The following is a 24,430-nucleotide window of genomic DNA, read 5'->3' on the forward strand; positions in this document are numbered from 1 at the left end:
TACGTGCAAGGGGGAAAATTATACAACTAAATAAATATCCTGGAGGAATTAAAGCATGAAAAAGTAATAGAAATCAAAAGTTCTTGTAGATCATGTTTTAAATTTGAAATTTCCACCGAAAATTAAACGCTAGGTTCGAAAAGTGTGATCGAAGTTCTGGGTTTTCAAAATTCAGTAAAAAATTAGTTGGTTGTTCTTAAACTTTAGTGGAAAATCCGTGCGAGGAGGAAAATCTTTGGTAACAGTTATTAAAAATCTAGGATCTATTATACAACTAAATAAACATCCTAGAAGAAATAAAGCATACAAAAGTAATAGAAATCAAAAGTTCTTGTAGATCATGCTTTAAATTTGAAATTTCCACCGAAAATTAAAAGCTAGGCTTGGAAACTCTGACCTATACCTCGTTCGGGGCTAGGATTCGCAATCAATCTATCTGAATCCTGGTTATAGTTTACGAAAAGTCTTATGGTAATACGTGAATGAGTGAATAAAGATTTACCGTTTAAAAACACTTATCAACCGAACTGTCTTCTACAATATTTCGAATATATACACAACATTTTTTTCAAAATTCTTGTTTAGACACCATTTGTTCGTCACAATACGCCACATCCAAGAGAACTGAAAGCAAAGGCTCACAAATTATTTGGAAAAGGACAGAATTCATTGGAGGAAAGTGATCAGCAATCGAATGACAACAGTACGATTGTGTCGGAAGCTGTCAATCCACATGTTAGACAGTCATCAGAAGCTTCACAGGTAAATAATGAAAACTTGACACGAATTGATAAAATAATTATAAATTCTAGTATCTTTGTTATAAAATTCAATTATTAACCCTCTTTTCTTTATTATTTTATTTTTTTTTATATGGAAAATTTTAACCTTTAGACGATACAGTTAAATGTACAGTCACTGCTATTCTCTCCATTAGAGAATTCTCTTCGTTGAAAAAATGAACTCAGCTCCTCAAAAATCGATTCCTATAATTCCTAAATTACTAATCGATCTCAATTACCCGAAAAGGAATCATTTCTGATTCTTCTGAAACCAAAAGTCTTGTCATAAACCATAAAAACACCAAAAACACGCATTGGTGGTTTTCTTTTTATCCGCTAAAGTACCAGTCCGTATGGAATAAAGCGTGTTCATTTACATAAATAAATTTTCAGATCATCGAACCAGAAATTGATCCTACTACTGTTGGGAATGGACAAATTGACGAAAATAGCGAACACAGCCAAGAAGAAGATACAGACGAGGTAAGTTAAGTTCTTATACAAATTTTTATAATGCTTCATTGCATGTTGTGAATTTTGTATCCGTTAAAAAGTTTGATAGAAAAAAATAATGATATCACTCCTTCTTTTAGACGTTTTTTTTTTGGTCGTTGACGTTGTATGTCAACCGCATTTTAAAAGTAATTGCTTTGATGGAAAAATTTATTTTGGGAAATTTATAAGAACGTTTGACAGATTGACGTTTATTATATTTTGCATCATACACTCCAGATAATTAATTTGAAACGGTACTACGATTACCGTCTGCTTGAAAATCAAAACTCTGAAATACGACTCTTGATTGATTCAAATTATAAATTATAGTCTCTGATATAAAGTTTGTTCCAATCTTCTAATGTGGACCGTCCCTGAAACAGTTATTGGAAGCGTTTTAATGATATTTAGAATGAGTTTCGTTCCAACCCATCAAAAAATCGTCCTGGGTACTGTAACGATTCTGCGCAATAGAGATTACGTGTTTCAACTGTTTTCGGTATGGTCATTTCGATACTTGGCTGATAGGTCTAGCTCTATAAACGCTTCCATTAACCGTTCCCGAAACGGTTCATAAACGATACCTAAGGTGGTTGGAATACAAAACAGAATCGTTCGTATAACGGTGACTGTCCGGTTGGAACATGTAATTTATTGAACCATTGATGTTTATCGTCGGCGTAACCAGGTGAACTGATTCACCAGCCAAATAGCCGACGATAGGGAATAATACAGCGGCAGCTGTACCCGCCACCCATTTAAAATTGTTCAAAAGAAAATCTCCAAAAACAAACAAAAACAAAAAAATCCAGCGCTGAGGAAGGGAATCATTTAAAAAGCCTCATACATCGAGGCGCCATCGAGCTCTATCCTGTTGAAAAATGAACTCCTGAGAATCTTCCATAATTTGGGTGAATAGCCATTGTTCCAACATGTCTAGGTACGTTATTCCAGTCACAGTTCTTTCCGCAAAAAAATGGTCCATAAACCTTTGTCTTCTTGTTGCAATGTTGTATGTGGATTTTGCAAACCCCATATGCGAACATTGGGACTGTTGACATTTCCACTGAGATGGAAAGTTGCTTTAACGCTAAAAATGATACGTTGTACAAATGTGTCATCCTCTAACATTTCTAGCTCATCACCGCCAATTTTGAGGCGCTTTTTTTTGTCATTAGGTTTGAGAGCCTGCACGAATTCTAAACGGTAAGGCTTGTACAGCAAACGCCGTCTCAGAACTTTCCATATAGTTGGTTGGGGTATTCCAAGTTCTCTATTGGTAGACTTACTTGGGCTGCGTACAAAACTGTCTTTTATACGTCTGACATCATCTTTTAATACATTAAAAAAACTTTGAAACTTCCCATTTGCATTGATATAAAAATTATTCCTGTAGCGTTTGTACTTTAATCCTGTACTCGAGCCATAGTATGTCGCTGGTTTTTCGGATTCAATCGTAGTCGTACTTCGCTTCAAGATGAATTTTGTTAAGGCCGTTCAAAATCGGCCTTTGTGCCTCAAAACATCGATGATGTGCGTAAACTGATATTGCGAAATCGTCATGTGGAATTTGTTCGCGATGGATACCGCATAATTCTACAATCGCTCAAAAAAAACTTTTTATGAGGCTCATTTTTTGTTTGAAACTTCTTTCCTCTCAAATCAATATTTTCCGAGATTTTAATTTTAATTGCTATAACTTTAAAGGTGACTGACGGGCAAATGGTAAAAATCCTTGTATCGGACAAATTTTTTCTTAAATTTCAGCAAATTAATGCATAATTCCATTAATCCCATGGTAATATTACGAACCCTAATCTTGTACACGACGAAAGTAACATCCACCAAGTCTCTTAGACTTTTCCTCAGAATAATTCAAACGTTACCTACACGCGTTGGATAATCTCGTTCTATTCAAAGAAAAAATTCGTATGAAACAAAAAAATGAATGAAAACAACAAAAATCGTGTAAAAAGAGATAGTTTTTTATTTTTAACCCGTGTTAAATCAAGTCGTGTAAAAAGAGATTTAGATAAAGTACTTGCGGTTTTTTGCGTTTCGGTATCTTTAGTTATCATCACAAAAACCATAAACGTGATTTACATCAGCATATTCTTGATTTGGAATGTACTTTATCAGAGATATTTGCACGTTTTAAAAAATCTAGGGGTCTTGGAAAATAATATAAAGTTATATCTTGAAATAAATCTATCGTGTCATATTACGAGGTCTGGTTTGTTCAATGAGGGAGTAATAATGTCTATTACCCATAAGGATAAGCATAATAAATGGTATTGTTATTCTTTTGAATAAGTAATAGTCACTATAACTGATGACTATAAAAAAGCCTTTAACTCTGCGTCACACCAAAAAACGAATAACATCCTTAAATTAGATCGACGCATATGATCTAAAGATCATAACCGGACTTTACTTGCACCAAACAGCAACAGTCAAAATCGAAAGGTCCACATCAGAAGAGAAAGCAATAGGAAGAGACGTGCGACAACGGCAGGCATAAAGATCAATGGAAACCTTATAAACAATCTTCGTTACGCAGATGATTCCGTGGTAGTGGCCAGTAGCCTACCAGAACTTCAATTTTTTATGGACGTTATTGAAGAATATATCGAGCAATTCGGCCTTTATATGAATACGTCCAAGACCAAACTATTGGTATCCTTAAAAATACAAAGAAACGCCACCATAAGACTCCATGGAGAGATTATTGAACAAGTGTTATCTCTAAGATACCTGGGCACGCTCGTCAACCAGCAATGCGACCAAAAATTCGAAATCAGATCAAGAATTGAGCAAGCGCGGAAAATTCTAAACAACATGACGACACTTCCTGCAAACCGCAACCTCAACTTGGAACACCGGACCAGAATACTTGTTCTTCAGTACGGATGCTGAAGTTCGACCATGGATTCGGCCACAGAGGATAAAATTGATGCGTTCGAAATGTACGCCTACAGGCGAAAGCTGCGGATATCTTGGACGGAACATAAGACAAACATAGAGGTCCTTCAGCAAATGGGTAACTTCTGACGACAATCAAGGAGAGAAAGTTGCAATACCTAGGACATACAATGAGAGATGAGATTCTCCTCCTGATAATAAAAGGGAAGATCGAAGCATAGACAAAATTCGTGGCTGAAAGACGTCTACAGAAATTTTCAGAGCTGCGGTTTCTCGTGCGACAATAGCCATTTGGATCGCCAACCTCCGTAGGGAGACGGCGTCGTAAGAAGAAGAATTACTCGCGAATAGAATACTATACTTTGCGAAACTACCCAAGATTGGCTACGCCCAATGTTTAGATCCTTTAGCGATATCTTTAACAACTTTTGATATTGAATTTGAAACTACATCTGCATCAATAAAAATCTTCACCTCTCGAGTGTTTTCCCAGCTTTTTCTTGGACGAGCATCACTTTTATTCAAACGGTTTGTTTAACAAACAGCGTTGCAGATTTTTTGGAGTACTGAATATCCTAAATGAACCCACCAAATACCTTAACATTCTTCGAAAGTTTAGGCGGCATTATCTTCATAATTGGGCCGTACTTTTTTCAAAATGCTCGTGGCGATTCAGTAACTATTAACTCTGCAGAATATATGTGTAAACGCTAGAAAATGGTAAATCTAACGCGATGTTAAACATTCCAAAACAAATTGTTTCCGCGTAAAAATATTCTATGACCTTCCCTCGACCCAAACTGATTGTTGATTTCTTCTATGAAAATGACGTTGCTTCAAAAGACGTCTTATGGATCTATGGTCTTTCAAGACTAACCCAATCCAGCTAATCCAACAAATGGTCTCCTAGTTTTTTGAAATAACCGTTTTTGTCGTCACCGTTTCCTTGGAGCAACGTATAACGGTCAATTCTGTACAATGGTATACCAGCATTTTTTAGAAAAATGAGGAAAACCAATCACAGAAGACGAATCATTCTCCATTATGATAATGCGAGCTCTCTCACACATCAGGTCAAACAAAAACGTTTTTAAGCAGTCAAAACATCGAATTGACTGTCATCCACCGTACATTCCTTGTTTAGCACCCAATGATTTCTTCTCATAACCTCAGATCGAAAATAAATTGCGAGGTCAAAGTTTTTCTACACCTGAAAAAGCTTTGACGATTAGGATTCTTGGAAAGTTATGTGTGGTCAGTACTGCTGCTGTACGGAATAGAAACTTGGACCTTGAAAAAACTTGAAGATACCTTGGACTGACAGAATCACCAACGACGAATTACTAAGATGCATTGGTCGCAAAAACATCTTACGCAACGACAAATACCTACTGCTAGAGAACATAATGTAGTGCAGGAAGAAGAAATCCTGGCTCCGTAAAATAAAAGAATGGAATGAAAAGACGGCACGAGGAGAAGAAGAAGAACTTAGGCAGCGATCCTCGTATTTGATTACAATGTGTGGCACTTTCAAAAGTGCAAAAATTTATGATCCATCCTGTATCCCGTCTTCATGTTTTTCAACTTCAAAGAGATACGTAAAGTAAAGAAACGGATAGAAATAGATCTGATTAATGGCATTCCGGTATACAACAATAGAAAATAGAATATAAATTTGAATCATCACGTTTTGTCGATTCCAAAATGAACTGTTCGCCGTGTGGGAGTCCAATAAACTGCAACATTTTTTTCTATTTTAGATTGAAAGATCTGTTAGGTTTTGAAATACTTCACCTACATCACATTCATTTGTATATAGTAATTTTATCGATATTGTTTGTGCCGATAGGTGGTATGTATGTCAGGTATCTGACGTGTCCGTTTTAGTTTTTATTTTGATGAGTATTGTATTGTAAACTTTATTTTTATTATTTAATGGAATAAAGGAATTGTGATTTAGTTTGTAGGTGATTTGCTCGAAAGTAATCATCGGTTGAGGTCAGCAGAGAAAGTTTGCTTCTTCTAAAAAAGATCGCATTCATGAGATAAGACCATTAATATAATTTTGAATTGTTTATCAACTATTTTAGATTTATCCGGAATGAGTGCGCTACAACTCGTGACAATTAATTCGTTGAGATAAGAATGCGTCAACTCTGGATAGGTATATTTCAGGTAAACGAAAAGGTAGTCCGAGTACATAATAGTGACGGATTCGTCAAGAGTATTACCTAGCATTTAGTACCTAATCCACTTTGTAAAGTTGGAAAATTCAATTAAAACTGAGAATTTCTAAATTCTGCATTTTAACATTAGGAAGAAACTTTCAAAATTTGCCGTAATTTATAAAATTCTATATAACGTATTAATGTACAATTGTAATTGGTTAAAATTCTACCCCCAATATTTCCACGACCTTTAGGCTAGGTGAGGTTAGGTTGCATAATCTTCCGTCACGAGTTGTCTTATCTTCATGACAACCACGATCACACAACCACATTGTGACAGAAGTTAACATTTTTAGTAAAGATAATACTGTTTTCTTCAAAAAAATAACGCAATTCTTTATCTTTTATAAGATAAAAACTATTTTAGTGTCTGAGGAATGCAAGTTTTTTCTTGCAGTCTTGATGCTAATAATTATAAAGTTCAATTAGAAAGTTTGAAGGGGGAAGATGCTTCAAAAAATCGATATTTTCGAAGACATATCAAATTGAAACAAAACTTTCAGTGTTTATTATTATATATTCGCCGAGGCGCTTCGATTGTGTATTTTGTCTTTTCCATATGAAACAAAGAATTCAAAAATTTTTATTTTTTAATATTATAGATTAGAACAAATCATAAAATGAGAAATCGCGCGTCAAAGTTTTCGTATATAAAAAATCGTAATTTTCTTGAACTCACCGCATTAATATGCTAATCATCGATTTCTGGTCGATAGAGTTGCCCTTTTGCCTCCTCAAAAAACTGATTTTAGCCCACATTTTCGAGTCTGCGGGCTGTTCTGGCCTCTTTACTTGAAAATGAAGCGCGACTGTTTTGTCGAGTGACTCTTCCGGCAAAATTGTTGCATTGCTGTCCAATTTTCAAATCTAGTAACTCCATGGTTCTCAGTGCTGCACTGTAGCCTTCAATGAACATTCGACGATTTTAATGCCTGAGTGAAAGTGGAATTGAACAACTCGTTAGCAGCTCGTCCTTAGATAATTCCTCGTACACAGGACGAAGGGCAGAGTGCGAGCTCTCCGAGCGATTCGGCCGCTCGTATACCTGCTTGGCCCTTGCTCACTATTCCACTTGTAAAGCTGAAAATATTCCGAATTTGCTTCTGAAATTTTAGGAACAACTTGATGGGTAGTTTAGGAAGATATTTATGCAAAAAAATCGATTTTTTGAAGTCTCTAAAGCAGCTCCCTCCTTGTATATGTTCAGACAAGATCGTCTAATTCATTTTGAGAAAAGCATTTTGGCTTTTTTGATATAAATCAGCGCTTGGTCCTTTAGTATCTTGATCACATATATTTTTAGGCACTGAAACTGGACGTAGTTTTCGCCTAAAAGTCGATGCTCCAAATTTAAAGGCACTTCTTTGACCACTTTTTCATGATACCAAATATTCCAAATATGATTTAAAAATACACTTGAGAGCCCAAAAGCACCCTAAAATACTTACCCATTGAGTATTTTAGGATGTTTTTGGATATTTCGGTATTTTTCACCCTGATATAACTTTTCTACAATGTTTAAACATATATTTTCTGCATATATAGCAAAAATGATCTGGATTGGTTAAATAACGACTCTTTGAATTAGTCATGACGCAAAAACTGAAATAGATTAACATCTTAGCGGCAAAAGACGAAAAATTAAATTTTCTAAATTAGAATTATATAGAAAAAGATAACTATGATTTGCTGACAACAATTCGTCGGCTTCTGTTGCCATATTTTCCTGATATGACTCCTTCCGATTACTTCATGACTTTAGATTATTTACTATCTGTTGTAACCGTATTTTCTTCCGTTTTTCTGTTGAAATTTAATCCTATATATCCATATTGATTCGAGTTTTTCGATAACATTATCCATCAAGTTTCAAGCATTTCCACCCACTGTAGTTTTCGTTAACGGTTCAACCTGTAATCGAAATCCGAAATGCCGTTTCGAAGAGAAAACTCCCACCTGTTGTACCAGATTTATGAGCATCCTATTCACATCTGTAATATGGAGACATTTCTAGAACGCCTGTATCTAGTTATTTATTCACACATTTTCTTTTCCGATAGCACCTACACGGAAATAGTCATTTATTGTGTACGAATTATAATAAACGGTGCATCGGTTATTTCTTAGGGAAACGAAGAAAGTTGTTCGGTTGTAAGGTCAATTTGATGGTGTTTTTATAGGTTTTACATCATTAAAAGTGAACCGCGTCAAAAGCGAGTTTGATATCACGTTATTGGTGAAAGGTTAAAAATTAATATGTCGTTGATGACGTTTATGATAAAAATTCTATTAGAAATCGTAACCAAGCGCAAAAAAATTTTTTTGAATAAGGGGTATTGAAGCTTATGGTGATGGTAGTGCAATTTAATGGAAAATTTAATATATTTTGAAATTTGACTGACATATAATAGTTATTTATGCAACAAGTGAGTAAAGTAATACTTTTTTTCACGTATAGGACGGTTTGACCGGCGACAATTCTTACGAGTTGAAAAAAGTTACTGTACTCACGAGTTTTATACAAATATTTTTCTACGTCCGTAGACTTAAAATTTTTAATTGAATTGACAACATTTAACGAGTTGAAAGAAATAGCTTCGCCTGAAGTTTTATCAGTACTTAACGGATTGTTGGTAGGATCGTGAACATTTACAATGTTGCTTGAAGTCGAACTAATTGTTTCCATTAAAATTTTCAATGCGGAATCTATTTTTTTATTGAGTTGTCTACGTAACCCTCCGGAACTGTGTTGGATTTCCACCCACCATTTTATATAATTCCTCCCTTCGTAGAGCTCCTGCGATTCCGAATATAGAAGCAACCTGAAAGATGTTACAAATAATATCTAAGCTTACATTGTTGTAATACCTTATGCATGAGATAATGATCGTCTGGAGCTTGCAACAGAAACTTCTTCACCGGCTAATGGTTTAGATTTTTTGGGTCTATAGTCTATAGTCCCATGCGCCGAGCTGCGTCTCGGCGGGTACTTTTGAAATAGTATTTCAAATTTCGCGAGGTTAAAAAGTGCGGCGTTCTTGGGTTCAAGCCTGATGATCGATAAATACAATGAATATAAGAATTTTTTAATGAATGTTAATCCTGTGTGTGCTATTGTACGGATATAGTGATACATTGTTTATTATTTTACAAATAATTTTATTCATATAAAACGTCCGATTACACTCAGGACAATCAAATAATCCAGTCTTCAATTCCTCTTCATTATTACTCTCCATAATCTACTTTGAGGTTATAAAAAATGATATTTTAGTTGAGTAATATGATACGTTTATATAAATATTACACATTTTACTTACTTCAGTGTTTTACCTATCAACACAAAACATATTTACACGTAAATATTAACGCAAATTGTTTGATGGTTGAGGACCATTTTGACATTTATCTACTCGTCTATAGCCAACTAACTGACTTATTTGCAATGAGTTTCGAGTATTTACTGATGTCTACGTCGTTATTTACGATTAGGGTGCCTTTCAGTTTTGAATAAGTCGACCAAAGTGTTGAGGACTTCCACATTTTGGATTTAGTTTCAAAATAAGCTAGTAACACTTTTTCTATGAAGCTATTCATGCCTTTCTTAGTTCGCCATTCCATAAAAGAATTATATCCCTTAAAATACTGTTCCCTGGATTTCTCAGGGAGAAGATTCATAGTCGCTGCAGTTGCCGATTCAACAACATCTTCTGGTGTGCAGTTACTACTACACTCCTTTTAATTAGAGACAAAACGGATTTTCTAGAACGAATATCAAGAAATAAAAGTGTGACAGTTTATCGGTGAAACGAATTGACATGAGAAAGAAATCGTTCACAGCCCTTTATTTTGATAAAACAATTTTATAATCTCGTTAAATTAAATGACACGTTACGGCACTTTTTTTAGCACAAAAGCGTGAAATAATTAACCGCTACGATACTTTTTTTCACGCTTTTTGACCGATTCAGAAATTCCATTCCTTATGAATGCAAATGAATGAAAAAAAACGCGATTATTATAACGGACGTAGAAAAATTAAAGTTATATTACTAATATTGTTTAACTTATTTAAAATCATTCAATCTCTTTTGTCATTTTGTCACACTAGCATGCGATTATAACGGCTAAAAACATTCAGGTTTTTTTAATGACTCCGCCGGAGGATTGCTATAAACGACTTTCTTTTATCAAAAAATTGCTATGCTCAAATGGTTTTGTTTCATATAGATTGCCAATAATAATGGAACTTATTCAATTTCTTTCCACTTCATTTATGGGTTATAATAATCATTAAAAATTTTTTATTGTGTAAAGTATTTTTTCATTAATTGTAATGATTTCCCATGTTAACTTGCTAGGAATAAACAAGTTACCATCCTTTCGCAAGATAAAGGCAAAAATTGGGATCATATCAAGATTACAAGTGAGTGATTTGTTGTAGGGTTAAACACTTACCCTCGAAGTAACTCCGCCCAGTCTTTCTTGGTTGTGAAAAGGGTAGAAAAGATGCTTTAGGAACATTTATTCTCTATCCGTACATGTTGCATTTGCATCCCATCGACTGCATAAATTATATCTTGTTCTCCGGCTAGAGTACTTCACCGATACGTCGTGAATCAAAGTCGAATTGAGTAAAATCCAAAAGATTTATAGTATCATACTTGACCGTTTTCAAAGAAATGTGTCACAAGTGAGTTAAAATGGGTCCTTTCAGCTTCTTAAAGCTCCAACAACTTCTCAAAACAGGCGATAATCACTGGTTGGTATATCAAGACTGTAAAGTTAGCGGTCAAAGACTTCCTGCTTGAACTTTTGTTACTTTGACACCATGCAATCATTTTTGGTCATGGTTCAGAATCGCCCCAGGTTAGATGATGTCTCTTTGGTTAGTATCGTCGACACCTGGTCTTAAAGTAGACTTCATATGTAATCAACAATTAGCTCGCATGTTCCTCCTCAGATTACTGTGGCCATCGTTACCTTTTCTGTTAACTATCTTCGATAATTTTCTCAGTTTGTTGTGCATCTATTGGTTTAAATATTTTGAATCAAAAGTAATCATAGTTTTTTAGAAATCCTTTTATTTGTTTTTCTATCGTATTAGATGCCATTCAATTCATAATTAGGGCTCTCATTCAATGTTTTTGGATACCAACTAACAAACAACTATCGTTATCCCAGCTCATTAGGCAAGGAAGGAACAAATTCCTGATAATATGTGAAAAATTGATTCTGATCACTTGGTAAACTGAACTTGCAGTAGCAACCTTGACCACCTTCATCATGGACGTAAATTGTACTCATCAAGCGATAAATATCTGCAGCACTGTATCATTCAACTTGTAATGAAACTACCGTAGGAAAATTTATTTCGCTTATGGAAATACCTCTCCCTCATATACTATGATCAATTCGTTCTAATAATCAAAGAAAGAAGTTTATGAATTATATTTTTTCATATACTAGATGTATATACTCCACTTTAATCTCCGATCGCTCCGTGCAGACGCTACGCGAGCAGAAGAAAGCGGGCATGCGCTGCAGGTAACTGAGAAGCTCTCGCATTACACACTCTACTATTCAGTTGTCAGTCGGCGTTTTGCTACAGCCACTTAAACATGTCCGACATTATTAATGCTCCCGCAAAGAGTGAATTGCGAAGTGTGATTCATTTTCCACAGGCACCATATTGGTGCAGAAATCCATGGGAGAATGAGTCGGATGTATGGGGAAAATTTCATGAGTGATGGTGTTATACGTGAATGGTGTCGAAAGTTTGAAGATTGTCGTGCATGATGAAGGGGGGCCAAGAACGCAAATCTGTCGTTTCAGATGATCTGGTTCAACGAGTTGACAGAATGGCTAAAGAAAACCGCAGATTCTGCTTTGCCTACGGAATTTCCAGAAGTTTCAAGGTCTGTTTTGTACTCTACTTGAATTCATTGGTGACAAATTTCTTTGAAAGGGGTAGTGAATGGCTTGTCCACAGATATGACAAATGTCTGAATCTCTTCGGTGATTATGTTATATAGGGGATTGAAAAAAAAAACGGCCCTGCATCACCTATACGGTAGCGTTTTTTCAGCAAAGAATAAATAGACTTTTAGTTCTCGGGAATTATCTAGTTTTCAACGACCGACAAGTTCCATTCACCATTTTCAAATAAAATTCTCAAAATTCCCTAAAAATTGTGTTGAAAGTACAAAAATTAATGGATTTTGAATTTTCGTACCAAACCATTTGAGTGTAACAATATTAACCTTAAACGAGTCTAGAGTAAATGAGTTATTGTATGCATATAAAACCTCTAGCGATGCGCTCCATCGGAGTCATGGAAAACCTCTTCTATAATAGTTGATTCGAGGGAATTTGTTAACGCTACGCATGTTTCAATCTAACTATTAAATATTTCTGAGGGTGGTGTGCTTCTACAGGATCAGGTGACTCTTCGTCGAGTCGGATTCGTCAGCCGTGTGTCTTCTTCATCAGATGAGCGAGATTCTTCATCGAAACCGAGTCGTCTACACAGACGTGATACTCCTCACCATCTCAAGAATAAAAGAATTACGTCGGTGCCCATAGACAAAGACAAGGTGGCCTCGATCATTGCACAGGTCTTTGAACTCTTTTTAATTTTTTTATAATGTTTCAATGACATACCACTGCAAACATGACGCAGTCTTATCTACTATTAATTAAAAATTCATTGAAAGCTTACCGAAAACTAATTTTTTCATAATTTTCCGAAAAATTGGAATTTTATTGATAAAATATCAATTGATTTGTGGGTAAACTCAGTTTAGTGGTATATCATTGATATGTCTGTCTAGCTAGTGATGTTTGTATGTGCTTTTTGCATGCCGTTATTATTTTTTTCGTTTAATCGTACTGAGAAGGTAAAGTATTTTGTTGCAGTAGTATTCCTAACATTTATTGAGCTAAAATTTGAAGCCATTTTCTAAAATTTACTAATTGTTTTCTTACTCAAAGTTTACTAACAGGTTAGCTGATATATGGATTACTAGTGATAGTTGTTGATTTAAATTCAATACCATTTTCTTGGGCTTATGCCAAGAATCGCCTCCTGGAGGCCTTGACATGAGTTTTAGCGAGCAGATAAGAGTGTTAGCCATCCACACTCTCGATTTATTGTTTATTTACACCCGCCCGTCCTTTGACTCGCGTTCGAAATTTCATATTTCAGCCGATTTCAGAAAATTATTTACGAATACGTGCGGCCCGCAGCAACTGCTTGATTTTTAAATATTTCATTATCGTATTTGGTTAATTTCTAATTATATAATACAAAATTGACGAACCGTCTCCAAGCTTATGGCGACAATGTTCAAATATGCAAGAAACATGGAGGTTTTTGACGCAAAAAGAATCAGGAGGACGAAGCCAAAAATTTCTAGACGAATGGCAAGATTTTCACGAATCAGCAGCGATTTTTTAATTTCGACAAGAGGAAAATGTCACAGGGAGCCAAATCAGTCGAATACGGTGACTGAGCAATGACTATCGTTTACTCAAAAATCAGTAACAATATTTCCGGAATGTTATATAAATAAATTTGGTCTTGTACGAAGAATTGTTTCAAGTAGATGTCTCAAAACTGTAAAGTAGTTCTCTTTATTGACATTTGAACTCCCTGGAACCAATACGACATTGCTACCGTAGAACTTGTTGTCATACGAGTGCTATTTGAGTTGTTTACAGATACTAGAAACATTCATTTTAGTCAAAAATGGAGAATGGAAAGTACTATCTCGAGCCACCACGTTCCGCTGTATTAATGGCTGTCAAAAATATTTGTTCGCATAATTCGATGATCATGAAATGAAGCGATGAATCATGAATCTATGCGTAAGAACCCAAAACTAAATCATAATCGAGTGTATGGGTTTTCCAAGACTATCCCAATCCAAAAAAAGTTGTTCGCGCAAAAAGCATTTCGAATCAGATGGTTGCCTGTTTTCTGAAAGTAACTCGACTGCCATTACAACAACATAGAAAGGTCAATTCTGCATGGATACACAAGAATTTGTTTACTAGAAAAGATCGAAAAATCAGGGAAACCAATCGTAGAAGACGAATCATTCTTCACTACGGCAATGCGAGCTCTCACACATCATTTCAAACAAAAGCGTTTTTGACAAGTCAAAACATTGATGGGTCATCCGCCGTACAGTCCTTGTTTAGCACCAAATGATTTCTTATTTTTTCCGCAGATCAAAAATAAACGTTTTTCTACACTTGAAGAAGCGGTCATTTGTTTTGGAGGTATCTATATCCATATCCAATTATGATTTTATTTGTGTATTTCAAAACTAAAGTAGCGTCCCTCGTATTGGGGATGGAGCTTGACAAGAAGTTAATTATACTTCCCTTCATTTTAACATTATGTACAGAGAATCAGAACAGCATATATCCTGAAATCCTCGATAGCTTTGGAGACAAATAGAAATGCCACTCAAACCTTGGAGTATATTAGAAATGTTTTAAATTTCAACTAGAATTAGTCGTTGGTTTCCTACAAATAAGCAAATGGCTTACAATCAATGAAATATTGGCTGAAGCACATTCTTTACAATAAAAATTTTTTTTCTGATTATGAGAATTGATGTTAATTAACTAAAAATTAGCCTCTAAATTGTTTTGTATTGTACAATACTCCCAATCACGAATTTTATACATCATAATTTCATTTTTTTTTCATTTCAAACCAGAACAAAAACTATCAATACGTAATATAGACTTTAAACATGTGAATTATGTAAATATTATAAATGGTATTTTGAAAACTAGGCATATTATGCAATTTACATTTTCCTCCTTAAGAAAACTTTTCAATTTTCGGCGGATGCGAAGGTTTCTCCACCAAATATTATTATATTATTACTAGCTTTTACCCGCGGCTTCGCTCGCATCGAATCCATTAAATATCAGAAATCATTATAATAGAAAAGAACGAACTCTGTAGCTATATTAGAACCTGAGATATAGATCTTTGAATGTAGAAAAATTGCCAAGAACCTACAAAAATCCATAACTCCACATTGAATGTCCGCGCCTAGCTCCTCTCCAACTCCACCGATTTAAGTGTTCAAAAACTCAAAAGAAAGAAGGTGTTTCAGAGATTGTTCTTCAATTAAAAGGAACTTTGTAGCTATATTAGAACCTGAGATATTGAGGATAGAACGTGTTTTATGTGAAAAACTCCCATAAGTAATGTACAGGGGGAAATCGCATTTGAGTATAACTTGAGAATGGTGAAAATTAGATGAAATCCGATGGTTGATGGCTGATCTGTGCATCCATACCTTTCATTGAAAAAAAAAAATTAAGCAAATCGGTTGGGTAGAACGCCTGAACGGACTCGGAATGGAAATCACTAATTTTTTTAATATATAAAATTAGTATAACTAATAAAAGGGGCACTATATTTCAAAAACAAATAACTAAGTTTTGTGAGTACGTTATGGCTTAAATTGCGAATCATTTGTTTGGCAAAATCATTGTATTTTTGGATGAGGGGATAATGTCATTTGATGTTTTCTAACAGCGGTTTAGAAAGGGAATAAATACGGAAAGTAGATTAAGAATTTGAGGAATGATGATAACTAACAAGACCAAAATGAATATTCACAAAATGGTGATAATACCAATAAAATAATTTACGACGCAGAGACAACGTCAATAACGGAAAAATGTTAATGAAAATGAATTAAGACGATATAAGCATTATGAGATAAATGAGGAACTGAAGAGGACGATTTAGTTAAAAAAATAAAGAAGAAAATGGGTGGGACATGTGCGAAAACACAGTATCCTCAATGAGAATGTTCCAGTAGAATTTAGGAGATACAAGAATAAGAGAAATGTCCAAATCAAAGTGGTTATAGGGACTAGAGGAGGAAAGAAAGGATAAGCACGGAGATAATCGGGATTGATCTACCGTTAAAAAAGAATTTAGAAAGCACTTCGTTGCTGAGCTTCACAAGGGGAGTAGAAACATGAATATTTAATATATCCAATATTGTTGTGAGGAAATTCCTAACAAAGACTTAAAATATCTTATTGTACGTAATGCAATCATTATCGGTATCTACATTTTCTGCAAAATTATATAACAAGCAACTTATACCACAAAAACCTCTTTTTAAAGATTATTGTAAACACTTTTTTCAATGAATTGTAGTTAATTCGCTTGTGAAATTAATTCTGTTCATTCAACTTTGTAAAATTATTGTAATTTTGAATTTAATAAATTTTTAAAAACATACTTTCGGACATCGAAAACATAACTGGATATCTGATTATCTTATTTCACTTCATTAGATTTTTGTGTGTGCGAATATACATATGACAATATTCTTAAACTCAAAACGTCGTCACTCAAATTCGTCCTGTATCATGAATTATTCATTAAAAAAATATATAAAAAATTAAAATAAAAACTTGTTTCAGGAAATTTTTATCTTACCGTTTATTTAACTAATTAATTTATGCATTACTTCATTGACGCACTCTGTATGTACTAAATGTCGTATTAAGTAAAGTTGTTAAGTAAGCAATGCATTTCTTATCTTTATTACTTTAGAAAATAGGAAAATGTGTGATGAAATAATAATATGGTGAATTATTTTGTGGGCTTTTTAATGCCAAGAATAGTGTCAGAACCCAAATTTTTTATATTCGTATAGAGCCGGAAAAATCGGCGCATCAAAAGTTACTTGTACCAGGCGAACGAAAAATCTGTTGATCCTTTTCTGTGTGAAAACTTCCCTAGTAATGTTGTTTCCCTTAGAAAAAATTCTGATCACTCTATGTACTTATAGTCGATAAAAAACAATGACCATCACTTTTTAAAGCGATGTGAGTCATAGAATTTCCGTTTATGCCTCAGATCTTCTTCAACGAAAATTGAAACTTGATGTTGATGCATTTACATCACGTATTGCAATACAATGGCACTAAAGCCACTATTGACAAACTGAACTTGATATATACGAGATAAAATTGCCACCTAACAAAAAAAACAAGATATCGGGGATGTTCTAGCCTCTTAAATACTTACAAATAATAGTTGCTGTGTTTCTTCTCTAAATATATGCGATAACTTCCTCGGCCGATGAAAATCTTTCACTTTAAGTGTCCAATCACTCTTGAACCAACGTATTTCGCTAGTTTTCCGAATTCAATCGTTGTCTTACTTCGCTACAGGATGAATTTTGTAAAGGTCGTCGAAAACTGGCCAGAAAACATCGATGCTGTGCTTAAACTGATAATACAATATCGTCAGGTGACACACCGAGAGATTGAGGCATACTTGGGCATTAGTTCATTAGTGCATGAACATCTAAAATACTTCAAAAGACGTCTATAATATCGTGACAGACGACGAATCACTTCGAAGCAAATAATCGCCTGTTGTTTTGGAATAACTGGTTATATTGCTACCGTTTCATTGGAGCAACGTATAATGCTCAATTCTGAATGGTACACAAGCATTTGTTTGCCGGAAGTGTTCGAAACCAATCGCAGAAGACGAATTATTCTCCACCATGACAATGCGAACACACACACACATTAGTTCAAACGAAAACGTTTTTGAACAGTCAAAAAATCGAATTGATGAGTCATCTGCCGTACAGTTATTGATTGGAACTCAATAATTTCTTCTTATTGCAGCAGATCAAAAATAAATTGTTCTTTCCACACCTGAAGAAGCGGTTGATGCGTTCAAATCATGTGTTTTAGAGGTGCCTCTATCGGAATGGAGAAAATACTTCGACACTTGGTTCAAATGCATGCAAACGTGGAGAATATTTTGAAAAACATATCGAATCATATCGAATTATAAGTATTTTTCTATCTCGAAATTTAAGTAGCAACCCGCGTAGTAAATAAAATTCTTATTTGAAAGTCAAAACTCTTAATATACAAATCTATTCGAATTTTGTACATATAATATATGGATGGTAATAAACAATAACGTCTACACCAATATTTTTTTGGATAAACGTTAGCGCGGAAAACGTGAATTAAAAATTTGGTCAAAGAAGGCCAATTAGTAACACGAAAAAGGAAAGAAAAATAGAAATATGATAGTAAACGCACCCAACCTAACCTAACCTAATCTGACCGAATCGATAGCATCGACATATTTCCCGATCCCAAAAGAGCAAAAAAACAATAGAAATAAATGAAAAGCAATTTTATTCCACAAAAATTTAGTCACTTTCCTCATCCTCTTCCATTGGAGGTCGATCATTCTTTCCAGGATACAAAAATTTTATATCTACAATGATTGCATCGAATGGATCCACATTTTTTCGCCGTCTCCAGATAAATTCACAAAGTTGCAGGTCCAAATTAATTCTGATTCCGCCTCTCGATATTCTTCTTCTCATGTGCCTCTAGTTGGATTCAATGGTGTAGGCCCCTGTTTCGTGGTCAACAAAGTGCCCTTGATTGTTGGATATTTCTGCTCCTACTTTCCTGCGTACGAAAAATGACCGCGATTTTCGACCCTCTAGAGATCGCGGGAATTTCAAAAATATCGACGTCACCTGTAAAATTTCATTGTCGTTTTTCGAAAGTTCAGCAATTTTTTCTAATTTATCACTTGCTACACTAGCTCTATTTTGTAGAATCTTCGAACAATAATTTTTAGTATACAAATGGACACTTTTCAGCTTACCCCCCATTTAAAACGGTTCTCCATCGATTTGAATAAAATAATAATAATAATTGAAATTTATTAAACCAAAAAAAAAATAACAAAGCAAATAACAATTTACAATCTATTATACAAAAAGTATTACAAAAAATTTAAACTATTTTTCGGTGTTTAAGTTTACAGTTACTTCTAAAAAGTCTGAAACGCCAGTTACTTTTTGTCAAGTAAAAAAAATTGTAGAGAAATTAACTTGAATACTTTTCACTGATTATAAGAAATGTATTGACAAAAAAATATCTGATTCATTAGGCTGCTCGATTTCTTGAAAGGTCTAAACTGTAGCTTTGAAATAAAAAGATCGAGTGTTGATATACATTTCGTGACGCTTTATCATTCTTAAATTACTTTAAAAAAAATATGTACATCCTACTTTCGTTCATTGAATATCAAACTCGTGCATCTAGATTATAAAAAAATGATAAAAAGTTTTTGATCATTCCAATTTCTCCTGTCAAATTTTGAATTGTTGAAATAGTTTGGTTTCAATAATTTTTTTTCATGAAAAAAACCTCTTGACCCAACCCGATGATATGATAAAATATATTAATAATTTTTCTATCACTTTTATTAATATAGACCCAATTAATTATTTCAGTCTAGAAGAATTTGTAATAGAAGCTTAGCAGATTAAATAATTAATGAAAAGGATGAACTTTTCAAAAAAATTTTCGAATTTAATCGAATAAAAAATTTTATATTTTGAAATTATTATATTTGTATGGTAATAAACCTCTAAAAACAACATATTAGGACTTTTCGGAAACTATGATCGAGTGTGGATCTGAATGTTTAGAAATTAACCCGGATCACGTTCATTGTTAACCGGAAACTGATCCTTGCGGGCAGTGGGTAAATACTATAAACAGACGGGTTGTTTCATTTGTCTATGGTTTATTGAATTATAAAAATGAATTATTTCCCTTTAAATATCTGTCTACTATTAATTCTCTCGAGTTCTGTTATTGTGAGGTTACTGAGCAAAACCATCCAACTAAAAATTTGGTAATTATACACTTTCGCGGTCACCTGGTTTTTTGGCTCTAGAAAATCGAAAAATGGATGGATTTTAATGATCTTGGTCTCAAAATGTTCCATTTTACGGCGGATTTATAAAAAAAAATACGAAAATTAAAAAAAATAAATATTTTTTACATGACTTTGAATGAAAAAAAAATGACTTTCTACATATAATCCTTCGTAACTGTTTCTGACGTCGTGGAATCAAGTTCGTATATTTTTTTTCGCAATTTACATAAAAAATGAATATTTTGAAAAAAAATTTCAAAAAAGTTAATTTTTTTGAATAATTGTGAGTTGTGGGATTTTGTTAATAAAAAATTGAAATATATTGACAATGAGTTGCAACAATTGTGAATTGAATACATTTGAAGCACTTACAATATTCAGTGATACACAACAACCTAACCTAACCTAACCTAACCTAACCAAAATTATAAAATTTATCTATTTTTCGATTTTTAATGGTTCAAAAACTATTAACATTGAAGAATATAGTACGAAACTATTCACGAAAATTGATTGTTTTTCATCGATTTCATTTTAAGTTATAAAAACTGAAAAAATCATTCTTTTTGGATTTTTTTTTAAATTGTTTATTAATTTATGTAGAATACAAAAAAAATATAAGAACTTTATCTGATAATGAGATAATTTTTTGTAAAGGATTATTTTGTAAAACTATGAGAAATTTTCATTCCAGCTATATTTCTACTAATTTTTTTTATAAATCCGCCGTAAAATGGAACATTTTGAGACCAAGATCATTAAAATCCATCCATTTTTCGATTTTCTAGAGCCAAAAAACCAGGTGACCGCGAAAGTGTATAATTATCAAAAATTTTACTAAAAATTCGTATTTCTTTTCTGGAACTGGAATGGCATCACTTGCCAATGGCGCTTACAGAAATTAATGAATCTAGCGTTCGGTTTCTTTACTTGAACGTTGCACAATGTACTAATTGATAACCTATATTCATAATGTTTCATCATTTCTTAAGTCTGAAATACAAAAAAAAATAATCATTACAACTAAATAAATTAGACACAACCTGACAACATTGTCTAGTTTTTGCTAGCTGTTTATGGCGATTTCAGGTCCAGCTTTTGATAAACTTTAGAGGTCTATTAGTAGATGTCTTTGTTAGGCGGCCCCCAGACAATCAATTTTATAGTTCAATATTACGAATTGTGCAATATTATTGACCGTTTAGGGTTAATATTGAAGATTGCACTATTATTGAACAAAAGTTTGAGTGTGTTTTTATTTTTATTGCATCATATTTTTCCATTGCATTGTGTACGATCAGTATTGCGCAATATTTTTTAGTCTGTGTTTCGTTTTGACGAGGAGTACACGCGCGCGTGCATAGAGGCGGAAAAAGAGAATGAAAAAGCTGAGAAAAAAGAGTTCATCGTAGAATGTATCCATTGTTGTCTAAATACAGAGATGCTTTCAAGGGCAAGCAAAGATGACGCGAAGAAAATATTCAATTCTTTGAGAACTAACTACCGGAAGGAACTTAAGAAACATCTCCAGTCGATGAAATCCGGATCTAGTACAGTTCTGCGCAGCAGTTCGTTTATTGTGCAATTTAATTGGATTCTAAGCGCCTTTCAATCTTATTGTACAATGTTATTGTAGGATCTAGAAGCCAACTTATTGCGCTTTTTAAATTTTCCCGCTTTTCAGCACCAAACTTACTTATTAATTTTAAACTTGTTCAATAACAATTATTCAACATCTAGAATCTAATATTCTACCAAACATCATAGATGGAACGCAAAAAAAATAAAAAAAAATCAAAAGTACTCGTAGATCAAGTTTGAAATTTGTAATTTCCTCCGAAAATTTAACGCGACGCACACTGGGGCGGACAGTTCCTATACATGGCAATAAATCGAAGAAGTAATTAACAAATTTTTGGAAAAACCAATAACCCCTTCATTATAACAGAGGTAAATGTTATTATTAATCCCCCCATCCCTGTACTAAAGTCAGTTTTCTACGGATAGTGTACGTGTACTGATGTAGATTTGACTTTTGAATTTTTTTGTGTGGATTTAAAGCTATATTTTCATAGTTTGTGTTTGAATTTCATTATGGAACCGTCGGCTAAAGGTATGTAACATTTTAATAAAATTATATTCGCAGAAAAGTTTATATATTTAGTTAATATTATTTAGAACAAAAAACAAAAAAAAAAACAAAATTATTTTAACATTTTCCAAAATATATGTAAGCTTTTAGTTGGGTTTCAATATAGTCCAAGTTTTCAAATAATTTTTTTTATAATTGGTATTATTTTGAGCTTTGCAATATTGTTTAGGTTTCTTGCACTTATTTGCACTTTGCTTTAAAAAAAATTGTCTGTGTACTGAAATAAGATGTTTTAATTTTATCAGGTTTTTATTCCAGGAACGACATCAACTTTTCAATACTCTCAGAATTTCAAATAAAAATGAAATCAATCAACACTTTGATTATTTAAAAGATGAAATAATGAAGCGAACAAAATATTGAAAGTGAAAAGCTTTTAAAGCGCTTAAATAAAACTTTATCATATTTCAAATCACACTTTGAATCGCGCTGGATGAAAGCGTTCAAGATAGAAAAAATGTTTCTCAAAAATAATGCTGAGTGGCTTGATACATCAATTTCATTTACAATAGAGACTCCTAAAAGGAAAAAAGGTCGTCCAGTAATTCCATTTGAATCTAGTTCCAAGCGAACAAAACAACTAAAAACAAAACAGTTGAGAGAGTCTACATCAATAAATGTATTAAATTATGCCACTCAAACGAGTTTAAGAGCTACTGGACAAAAGCAAGCTTCAAAAGTGTTAGATGATATTACCAGCACATCTCCGAAACGTGCGAGTCGATACAAAAATGCATTTGAGAAGTCGCTTGAGAAACAAATTATGTCAAGTGAAGACGCTCTAGCGCAGATGTGTCAAACTCAATTTTGCAGAGGGCCATATATTAAATTTCGAATTCGTAGGTGGACCAGATTGAAAATAAAATAAAATGAACAGAATTATTATAACATATATAAACATCCGTAGAAAGTACGAGTATTTAAAACATCCGTAGAAGAATCGAATGGAATCTAAAAGCTCTAAAAAACATGATTCTTTTTTCTGTGACACATTGCAATCGCGGGCCTTATTGATACAGCCCAGAGGCCGGAAGCGGCCCGCGGGCCGTAACTTTGACTTGACTGCTCAAGCTGCTTTAGTGGACGCGAAGTTATCTCGACACCAGTATGACATAATCAGGATGAATGCTCAAGAAAAATTTCCTTCTATGTATTTAATAGCTGCATCTTTTTTGTATGAATATGTAAATAAACAACTAGAAGAAAATATTTATGTCTTACGATAATGCCTTTTGAATTAAAATAAAACTAAATATGTGATTTATTTGCAGTAATAACACATCCTATTCATAATAATCAACTTTGGCATATATTTATAGAGTTTCTGATTTATAGCCATGTATAGCCACAGTGTGCGACGTTCGGAAATTGTGATATGAATATTGGTCTAGTTTAGGATCCGCAATAAGCTACCTGACTATATTATGTACAGCAAAATGCTTTTTATTTCTTTCTTATTATTCAATTACGCATCATTTTCATTCCATTTCTTGTTTCTTGCAGTATTCAATTTTATTTTGACTGATTCCAATGTCTTCGATTTATCCATAGTTTCATTGAAATTTGATTCATCAATTCTCATTTACACGTTTTATTACTTGAAATAGATTTTCAAACTTTGCAATAATAATGCTTGGACTGACTGTTCTAATTTTTTAGTTTCTAGTTTCTCACTTCAAACATTGCATTTCTCTTTACGTAATTTCGTAATTTTCTAACTAATTTAGGATATTTATCTTTATAGAAAATATATTGCAACCTTCTTATTCATACATCCTACTGTAAACATTTTTAACCGGTTACATAATTTGAATTTGTGAAACGATGTTTTTGGCTCGAGGTGTTGTTTATTAAAGTAGCATTGTTATAGTACCACAAATTTGCATTTAATTTTCGAGTTCAAGCAGTAACTTGGCGGAATCAATAAAAAAGCGTAAACATGAAAGATTACGTTTTCTTTCGTAATGTGTTTATTTTTAGATCTGACGGTATCGACGGTACTTATATGAATTGAAAGTACCCACTTCTCGTACGTGTTAATTTTATTTATTACATTCTTTTCTTCACTTTACCTCGT

General features: G+C 33.5%; 1 protein-coding gene across 22 annotated transcripts in view; it reads left to right on the forward strand.

Annotated features, from left to right (window-relative positions):
• Positions 1-24,430, forward strand: part of LOC130891747 (protein lap4-like) — a 173,724-nt gene that overhangs the window by 62,092 nt on the left and 87,202 nt on the right. For 12 of the 22 annotated variants that reach the window (XR_009058948.1, XM_057796664.1, XM_057796665.1 and 9 more), the window contains exons 6-8: positions 586-762; positions 1,176-1,265; positions 12,865-13,044. Coding sequence is in view for 21 of the 22 variants with exons in the window: in XM_057796664.1 (XP_057652647.1) it covers positions 586-762; positions 1,176-1,265; positions 12,865-13,044 (447 nt within the window). In the remaining variant the exon portion in view is untranslated. The remainder of the gene's footprint in view (positions 1-585; positions 763-1,175; positions 1,266-12,864; positions 13,045-24,430) is intronic. The other 10 variants (XM_057796666.1, XM_057796668.1, XM_057796673.1 and 7 more) reach the window with 1 other exon arrangement.

Source organism: Diorhabda carinulata, chromosome 3 (genome assembly GCF_026250575.1).
Source record: "Diorhabda carinulata isolate Delta chromosome 3, icDioCari1.1, whole genome shotgun sequence".
NCBI classification, from domain to species: domain Eukaryota; kingdom Metazoa; phylum Arthropoda; class Insecta; order Coleoptera; family Chrysomelidae; genus Diorhabda; species Diorhabda carinulata.